The sequence below is a fragment of the Beauveria bassiana genome (assembly GCF_000280675.1).
Source record: "Beauveria bassiana ARSEF 2860 unplaced genomic scaffold BBA_S00006, whole genome shotgun sequence".
NCBI classification, from domain to species: Eukaryota; Fungi; Ascomycota; class Sordariomycetes; order Hypocreales; family Cordycipitaceae; genus Beauveria; species Beauveria bassiana.
This window is the reverse complement of record NW_007930841.1, coordinates 607,779-617,120: the sequence shown is the minus strand read 5'-3', so window position 1 is coordinate 617,120 and position 9,342 is coordinate 607,779. Positions and strand designations below refer to the sequence as shown.

Below are 9,342 nucleotides of genomic sequence, written 5' to 3'. Positions count from 1 at the left end.
CCTTGTCAATCGCCGTGTTCCACTGGATGAGCTGAGCCTTGGAGATGCCAAACTTGGCCGTCACACCGTCGCACGTGTCCCCCTTGGTGACTAGGTAAAACTTGTCGCACTCTTTAGCAATGCCCGTCTGATGCGGTGACGGCACCGGGTCGCTGGTGGGCGTCGGGGTCCCGGGCGATGTGGTGCCCGCGCCGACGACGTGCACGCAAATGTAGTACGCGGCCCAGAAGCCGTTGCAGTCCTTGTCGACGGCCTTGTTCCACGCGACGAGCTGGTCCATGGAGATGCCGTACTTTTGCGTGACGCCGGCGCACGTGTCGCCCTTGACAATCAGGTGGTACTTGTCGCAGTCCTTGGCGATGCCGTCGAGTGTAGGTGATGGCACGGGCGGGAGCGTCGACGTTGGCGGCGAGGTAATGGTTCCGCCGTGGTTGACGTCGACGCAGTAGGAATAGCCAATCTGGATGCCGGAGCAGTCATCCTTGACGGCGGGATTCTAAAACACACAAACAACAACCACCGCCGTTAGTTTGTTTTGTGGGAAAGCTTTTTTTTTTTGAAAGAACAGGGTTGCCCGTTGGGGAAGGGGGGAGAGGGGGGAGAGGGGAAGAGGTTTTCCGTACCCATTCGACAAAGTTCTTGTGGCTGATGCCCCAATAGCCTTCGATGAAGCTGCAGGTGTCGTCCTTGGACGCTGTGGTAAAGTAGTATGTGCACTGGTCCGTGGTGCCGGGCGCGACTTTGCCGTCGGGAGTCTCGCCGCGACGGACCTTGCTGGGATGTTGGTACGCGGTGGCCGCCGAGACGGCAGTTAGGGCGACGGCAATGGTAGCAATGCGCATTCTCTTCAAGGATTCGCGAAAGACGCGTTTTTCACACAAGGTGCCAAGTGATTTGCAGAATCGCTTTACCGAATGCTGAAATGCGGAAAGGGATGTACCTGTCCCGAATCCAAGGGGGCCATGTATATACCTATAGCGGATGCGTAGGAGACCTGTCTATGCATTGTGGCTTCGGTGAAAAATTTCGGGCAGAGCTGTGTAAGTGACAAATGAGAAGGAATCTCCCGTCGGGTATGTGCTCGATCTGGCTTCACCCGAGCTGCTTCGTTCATATAGCCAATTACAACCCAATCCATTAAAAAAGGATCATTCCCACGTGCTGTATTGTTTTCCCTGATGGCAGGCTGGGAATACGCTAAAGCAGCCACAAAGGCATACTGCAATATCCGAACATCAATAATTGGGTAGTATCAAATGAAAACGACAGCTTCAATATAGGATCCCATGCTTTGAGGTGTGGTTGCACCAGGGCTCTCGTGTAAGTGAAGGTGGGCTGATGATCAAAGTACCCCACGTACAGTGCGCCCGATGCCCGGGCACTGTCCATGCAGGGGCCCAGATTACAAGCATCGGCATCTACTCTTTTTGGCTTCTCGCTCGCCGATAAACCCCCCGTTTATGTAGGAACAATTCTTTGTTGAGACAGTAATTGCCGCTCAAGTGCCGGTATGCCACGTGCCGAGAGAGGAGAGTATATTGGAAAATCACGTCTATATTAGCACCTGAAAGGTAGTGCTTACACAACTGTACAGCGCTGCATGGTCTTGTTGCGGATCGTCTCGTTATCGCGAATGTATGTATATATTGTAGACATAGTGTGTGATCCAAGAATACTATTATCAGACGTAACGATATTCTGTTCGATTTCTATCCATGAAAAGGGGCACGGCTGAGAGATTCCTGGTACAGAATCGGCGATGGCTTCCACTTGGCACCTTTGGGCGCCCTCATAGCTCTCCACTCGGCCGTATTAATGGTCTGCACTCTATGCTTGTCCTGCCACTCCAACAGCTGGTCATAGTCCCAGCACTTTCGCGTCATGTCAAAGTCTGGAAACGGCCCATCATGGCCTTGCACCCAATTAAACGTGAGCAGCTCCATGCTCGGTTGGCACATGAGCCACTTGGCGAGCGCTTCCTGGCAGTGCATCAGATGCGCAGCGTAGACGTCTGATGTGCCGTCGGGATAGTAGTAGTGAAAGTTGTAATAAAGGCTCTTTCGCATAGAGTCGAGGCAGTGCGCGAGATGGACGGCGTCGAGCTGTGCTAGGTAGGTCTCGTTGCCCGCGCCCCAGCTGGGAGGCGCCTTGGCTGTCAGGGCAGGGTCCTTGCCAAGCTTGGTGACCTGCTCCCCGGTCAAACCGATGACAGCCATATCTGCAAATCTTGCCCATGCTGAATCCACCTGCAGGCTGGGGTCCTGCCGAAGTACCGATGCATTGGAGCTGAGGTGTTTTGTAACTACTTTAGAGACGTACCAGGCCGGTTTCAGCGTATTCAAGGGTGGTGCTGATATCTCGCATTAGTCTTGATATCTAGCAAGATGTTTTCGTCCTGGTCATCAGGTTATATGTTTTGGGAATACATACAGTAAAATGTCTTTTCTTGCAGTATTCTACTTCCGTCAATCGGTGGGGCAGCATAGATGAAGAGTGCAGACAGGAGTAGACAGCCTGCCGAAGTGACAAGAAAGATGAAATTCAGAAGAAATAGTCTTCTGATACGCCTTGTGTAATGGTTTTGCTTGGTTTCAACCAACGAGTCAAGTTCTTCCACCGGAGCATCACTACTCGTTAGTTTACTATACGACCGAGCCGAGGTCGGAGGCTATGCTGTCAGTATTGCGGAAGCAATGAACAAAGAATAGAAAAGAAGAGCTCACTAATCGAGTAATCAATTTTTCTTTTCCAAAGAAATTCATTACATGGTACATGTTCATAGGCTACGCGGTTGGAGGTGGCAACCCATGTAGTTGGGAGGAGAATGGAGGAAAATGGAGGCAGAGATGCGACGGGGAGGACTGCTCGATACCATCCATCTTTCCATCATTGATGTAGGGCTTGCCCGATGAGGTTGAAACAGTGTTTTGGGCTCACGGTTGAGCCCCCAAAGTTCTAGTCAGGCTGCATGAGGCTGTATAAGGCTGTCTTGGTAGAGGCGCAGCTGGGACCTAGCGGGCTGTCTGTGTCGCGGGAAGCTAGAAAGGATTTTATTCTCCGACAAGTGGTAGAACGTGGACCACTCAGAGTCAATCACATTGGTCACTTGATATGTCCTTCAAGTTGATATATATATGTAGTTGGCCACCACCATGCTAAAATCAGCTGCGATGTTCTTGGGGACAATCTCTCATATTCTATATTCCGAGCGTTCAACAAACATTCATCTCAAACAACATTTTCTTCAAACTCGGCGAATCTCTTCCTCGAAAATTTCTCACCATTCATCATGCGTCTCAATACATTTACCCTCATTGCCGCCTTTCTTCAGCTTGGCCTGGCGAATCCTCTGCCCGTGCCGCCTTCTGGCAGTGGCGATGACTCCTGTTCTACCTGGCCTAGACCTGACTCGAGTGATGGAGATTGCAAAGGTGGACATTACTGGTATTAGCTGATGGGTAGGAAGGTGGAAGCCGGCCCAAAAGCTGGCCATCATTGACGGTATAACGAGCCATAAGCGACGGCCATGGCTGAGATTGGGAGGTTCAGCTTCCGGTGTTCCGTTTACGATTCAACACAAGATGAGAGCTTGCTACGCTTTAATCTTTTTTCTTCTTCCAAATTCTACCGGATCTTAGTGTGCGGTCGCTGCAGGCCCAGTGCCCGTGCCAGATGGAAAAGTGCGGTCGAAGCGGGCTGGCTGGGCGAACTACACACGTTACATCAACTTTTTTTTTAGACATTTTATGCAATCACGAGTGTAAATCAAATTTTCTATCCCGAAAACTACAGTGACTCCATCTACGGGACTCAGCCTTGCAATAGCCTCATTCTACTTATAAGCGGTGTGCAGACCGGGCGCGTGATGATAAGCAAGACTAGTTTATGATGTGGTGGTGTAAGTCGAGTTCAAATAGTCGACCCTCAGCCGGCTCTACTGAAGCGCGCCAAATGCCCGTATAGTGCGATAAAGTTTCCGAATGTGCTGCAGCCTGATTCAGCCCAAGCTGGGAAACGCGATTTTTTCCCTTCCTATTTGCGCCTAGTATTTGACTTTTAGGTCTGTCTCATGGTGGTGAGGCTGCGGACTCTCATGAGGCTCGATGCGTATTTCCCGCGTCCTGTTTTGTTGGCTGGGACTGCACTTGATGTTAGGATCAGTGGTGAAACTGACGTGAATCATCAAGTCACTCTGATAAATTTGATCATGTATTCAAAAAGGTGCTCTTCATGGGATACTGTTGCCTGCCGTGCAGAGCCAACAGCAGCCGTGCCGGCCGGGCTGGCTGTCTTGAGTGGCGTGATCAACTGAATAAGTCTGGATCGAACAAGGCAGACACCAATGACTTTCTTTTATAACTGCACGATGAAGGACAAGTCTCAGTCTGTTTGGCGCTAACAGAGCCCAGTTGCGTCTTCGCCCTCGGGCAAAATTTCAGGCTCCCCTGGGCGTTCGTCAACAAGAAAAAAGGAAATAGATATAATCATGATCTGACTTGTCAAGTGCGCCTTTTTGCCAAGTAGGAATCATGACCCGCTCGCTGGTGTGGTAGCGATCTTGCATGGCATGGGAGCATGGTGACTCTGATCAAATTCCTCAGCTCGAGTTAGGCTAAACCCGAATTCATCTATTCAAAAAAACATACGTCGCATTCTTTTTTTTTTTTTTGGTAGTTGAATGTCATAAATTATATGAAAGCCTACTCTCTACCAAATGCAGGTGTACAAGATTGCCTTTGTCATGGAGCATTCTGAAGCTACCACGACACATGGTGCAAGAAAGCGCCGTCTCAAGCATAACACGGCATGTGGTTCAAGGCGTAGTATTTTGTGAGCACGCATATGCAGGCGTCGCGACTTCCTTTCGGTAAAGGTAGCATTTGAACATGATTTTTGAAATAAAATAGTTCTCGTGTTATGCCAGGCAAGGCTCCGTCATGAAGAACCTTGGGGCAAAGAATGCACTGCCAACCTGAGACATTAAGCCGTCTACTTTGGTCTCTTTGCTTTGGGCTGCAATGACAACTCTCCGGCCAATTCCCGACCTTGAACTATTTTTCATCAAATTGTCGGGGAAAAGAGTGCGGGGTACATGTCGCGACAAAATATGACGAGGCAACAAAGAGCGAGCTCAGTGGCTCTGTATTAGGCACAGCTGATGCCAGGGTAGTGTCTATTCTGGGATTTGGTGCATAGAGTGATGATGAGTACGGATACCAGTCATCCGATTATTTTGGCAATTGAACCAGCTCGACTTCTCCATTGGTTCTTCTCCAAGTACCTCTCTCTCGTCGACTGGTCATGGGATCTGTCATGTGTACATGCAACTTGACTTCTGGTCATTACCAAGTTGGGTATGTGCCGCACAGCGCCACAGGAGCTTCCGTTCCGTCCCTCACGCATTCGGGTTTGTCTACAAATTCCTGGCTCGCGTCACACAGCATTCAATAAGTTCCTCTGCGAAGAAAAAAAAGTATCCGACGCCATCAGCAGTTCCCCACCACACTGCAGGCAAAACCCCCCCCCCTCCATTTTGAGAGGATTAGTTTGCCCGATCAAAGCGGGCAAGGGCGCCTTTCACTCAGACACAACAAGTGCGGGAAGCTGGAACAATGCGGGAAAAGTCACTTGGCGAAGAGTTGGCCATGTCCGCTAGATACGGCGTGATAGCATTCGACCATTATGCTTTGGTAAAGTCACCCAACCTCTCTTTTCTTCTACAGTATTGACCGTGAGTGCGGTCTAACGTTGGCTTCTAGGAGAACTGGAACTATGATTTGCCGCGAGAGCAAGACGGAGCGCAGTGGCGTCGACTTGTGATGGAGTACCTCGATCTCTCACACAGAACTCGCAAGGTAGGGCCCAGTACTTTGCCACAGTATCATCACATGTGTGTGGGACTAAGTTTTTACTGTGACATTTAGCCGTACCATGGCAAGGCAGCAGTCGTCTTAACAGGCGACTTGACAGGCGGCATAGATGAGGGCATCCGGTCGCGTCTGACACAAGCCAACATTGACCGTGTGCTCAAGCCTTTCCAGACTATACGGGAGAGAAATTTGTCGCGGTTCGGTAGCCCTGCGAATCCAATCTGGGTCGCAGCATGCTACGAGGAATCTCTTCACCAAGAGTATTGCGATCTGGAACGACGGTCTGAAGTAGGCGGCGCCGCTGTCGAGACGGAGATGGTATTGAGCGATCCCGACGTATACAACATCAACGGCGACATTAATGCGCTTGCAGAACGGATAGTTGAGCGCCTTCCTGCCTTGTTCGACGGCTATGCCGCGCTTCGCAGAGGCATTGGTCAAGACTTGGTCTCGCTCTCCAAACGCATGGAGGCGCTGGTGTACGTTGCAGACGTGGAGAGCGTCCGCGGCGGATTTGTCAAGGTTTTGTGGTTTGATCACCATGGCAAGCTCTTGCTGGCCAGCAGGCTGGAGCCGGAAGAGCTCGAGGGGATGACGGGCATGTGGTCCGATGGATATAGCATGCGCGATGCCGCGGATGAGGGGAGACTGATTGCACTGTTAAAGGACCCGCCAAAGGATAAGCCTGCTAAAGAAGGTTCTGATGCCGAGTGGGAGACGGAATCCGAGTATGGCTCAGCCTGCTAGAGAGAGTACAGTGGCGCTGCGAATGCAAGATTCGCGCAGCAATTGCGGAAATAACCAATCGTTGATACGCACTGAGTATTTCGATAATAATAATAATCTCATAACTACCATGAGCTATCGACGACTGATGAATTCATGTCTGCGAAGGATACGAGATTCGCGACCGAAAGTATTACTTAGTACTTCCTCCTTGCCAGTGTCGCGTTGCCCGCAGCTTCCGCCACATCTGTCCCATTCCCAAGACCCAGGATCGCACTAGGAAGACAGCTGCTCGGAAATGTCGTGCTTGCGGGATAGGTGCTTCCCGGCAGAGGCTGGGTGCAGTAGGGCTCCAGCATCTCCGAGCACTCGTCCGAGAGCATGTCCCAGTCAAAGCCAGCCTCGACAACGTCGTCCGACACGGGGCAGTTGGTGACGACCTGATTCCACTCAGACGTTGCCGTCGCGTTGCCCGAAGCAGTCTGCGTAGGCGCGTCTGTGATGATTTCGGGAATCGTTTCGCTGCCAGCCGGTCGACCGGTCGTGGGCAGCGGCGCCCATGTGCCCGTAGGTGGCCTGGTCGGTCCGGTGCTCCACGTGACGGTGCCGTTTACGTCGTAATGATCGGTTCCGGGAGGTCTGTTGTATCTCATTATTAGACTTTTTTTTGTGGGATGAGAAGAACGGATTTGCCTTTGAAAGACTCACGAAATGCAGATGGAGTGGCCAATGAGGGTGTCCAAGTTGCCGCAGTCGGAATAGAGAACTGGATTCCAAGCACGGAGTTCCACAATGGTAAACTTTTGACCTTGCATGATATCTTTGCAAGTTTGATTTCCTTTGACCTTGAATTTCCCCATGTTAGAGCATTTCAGGAAGGGGGGCCGAGTGAAAGAGTCGTCTCACTTCTTGAAGTTTGCAGCTAGATCCAATGCACACCTTGTCGCCAACTTTTAGTGTCTCGCATTTGGAGTCTAGATTGTTCTCGGAGAGAAAACGGTCGATTGCTAGACTGTTTGTTGCAGCGATTGATTTGCAGCTATCGTCCGCCGTGACTGTGTAGTTTTTGCCCAAGCACTGCCTTTGGTGCGGCGCCGGGGCAGTTGTTGCACTTGTATTGTATTAAATCACAAACAACACCTCTTAGAAATATAAAACAATTTATGAAAAAAAAAATACAACTTACGTGGGACCATTAGGTTCTCCCAGAGTCCTCGTTGCAATGGGATAGCTAGACGGGTTGGCCGAGCACTCTTTTAGTAGATTCTTAAACTGCCTCTCGCTGATAAGATCGGGTGCCATTTCCACGTCGACAAAGGACGAAAGATATCGCAACGCGCAATCGCTGCATTTCTCGGCTTTGCGAGCCGCAATCTGCGGCACGCAAAAGTCTGCCGTCTTTTCATCTTTGAGGCAGGCAACCTCGTGGTTCCAGACAAGAGTCTGCGCGATGGAGTTGCCAGAGCGATCAAAACCGTCACCCCAGCTATAAGACTTCCAGCCGCAACTGCCGTTGACTTTTTTTGCAAAGCCCTAAATATTAGAAAAAAGCAAGCACTGTTAGCTGAACAGTATCTATCGTCTATAACGGGGTCATCTTTGCTCACGTCGAGAGAATCGCCACAGTCCTTCTTGCAGTACTCAGTTAGAAACTCTTGGTCCAGTGCTCCCGGTGCCTGGATTTCACTGCTTCGAATGAGTCTTGGCCCGCACTTGATGTCTCCTATAAGTGCGATGCGGCAAGGTGCTGGCACGGTATTTGGAATGTCTCCAGGAGTCTTCCATAGTTGCAGAGAGTGGACATGACCAGCAGTCGCAAGCAGACAGACTGCGGCTGCGGCATTGAATAGATGCATTATCAAGAGAGTATCGAGGAATTTGGCCTAGTACTTTGAACAGCAGATTGTATGTGCGATGCAAAATGCAAGAGAGGATGGCATTTGGTACTTCTTCTCGAATTCTCTTACAAGATGATGTTTTGGCTCATTTACTTCTTTTTTCACAGTGGCCCATCCAGACTAACACCTGAATCGTAAAATCTCCTCGGACACTTATTGTCCATTGTTCCAACTCCAGAATCGGACAGCGCCGATATGCAGCTTATACTCAAAGCGCGCATGCGGCCAAGTTTCAGCCCTCCCTCCGTCCAACCCTGCAAGTACCGTTCTAGTGTCTCGCACTGTGCTCGCCCTGAGAGCATCTTTCCCGAGCGCCAACCACGGCTGAGGCCTTTGTGTAGCAGTGATAATTTGCTCAATCAATACTGAATTTACCCCTGAGAAGATATTGCTATTTCCGACTGTCATCTGCGACGCCACGTTGCGCGAGCAGACGAGCGGCTTATTACCCATCTCGGCCACTTGCGACTTTCATGTCGGCTCTTATGCACAAACATGGCAGCGCCCATTTCGTTCATGAAGATTAATAAATTGCATTTCCGAGTCACGCAGCATGAAATTGTGATGGAATGTCGGTGACTTACTATTTCTGCAAAGCCCGGACGAGGAGCGGGCTTGCCGAGGTGCATGCGGTCCCTTGCGAGGATTGGGACTGTGCTTCATGTTGCACTTGGGGCTCATGAGATGTCAGTCCCTAAGTACAGAGGCTCCCAAGCTCTCGCCTACTTATTATATGAGTGCCATGGAAACACACCATAAGTTGCATTTACCCATCCCATCATATTCGGTCTTGGATTGAGCCGGCTTCGTTCGGTTCGTGTCCAGGCTTCTTTGCTCTTCTTCTCCCA

General features: G+C 50.5%; 4 protein-coding genes across 4 annotated transcripts in view; 1 reads left to right on the top strand and 3 right to left on the bottom strand.

Annotated features, from left to right (window-relative positions):
* Positions 1-842, bottom strand: part of BBA_02945 (LysM domain-containing protein) — a gene marked incomplete at both ends in the record, with an annotated part of 1,560 nt that extends 718 nt beyond the window's left edge. The window contains 2 exons of the mRNA XM_008598042.1: positions 24-496; positions 624-842. Coding sequence (XP_008596264.1) covers positions 24-496; positions 624-842 — 692 coding nt within the window. The remainder of the gene's footprint in view (positions 1-23; positions 497-623) is intronic.
* An 867-nt stretch (positions 843-1,709) lies between these two features.
* On the bottom strand, positions 1,710-2,364 carry BBA_02944 (tat pathway signal sequence; the record flags this gene model as incomplete). The annotated part of the gene is made up of 2 exons (XM_008598041.1): positions 1,710-2,261; positions 2,320-2,364. The coding sequence occupies 2 exons, from the start codon at positions 2,362-2,364 to the stop codon at positions 1,710-1,712; spliced, it is 597 nt and encodes a 198-aa protein (XP_008596263.1).
* A 3,248-nt stretch (positions 2,365-5,612) lies between these two features.
* On the top strand, positions 5,613-6,617 carry BBA_02943 (uncharacterized protein; the record flags this gene model as incomplete). Its single annotated transcript, XM_008598040.1, has 3 exons — positions 5,613-5,690; positions 5,760-5,855; positions 5,925-6,617. The coding sequence occupies 3 exons, from the start codon at positions 5,613-5,615 to the stop codon at positions 6,615-6,617; spliced, it is 867 nt and encodes a 288-aa protein (XP_008596262.1).
* A 176-nt stretch (positions 6,618-6,793) lies between these two features.
* BBA_02942 (LysM domain containing protein) lies at positions 6,794-8,452 on the bottom strand (the record flags this gene model as incomplete). Its single annotated transcript, XM_008598039.1, has 5 exons — positions 6,794-7,235; positions 7,305-7,441; positions 7,503-7,608; positions 7,783-8,129; positions 8,204-8,452. The coding sequence occupies 5 exons, from the start codon at positions 8,450-8,452 to the stop codon at positions 6,794-6,796; spliced, it is 1,281 nt and encodes a 426-aa protein (XP_008596261.1).
* Positions 8,453-9,342: the final 890 nt, after the last annotated feature.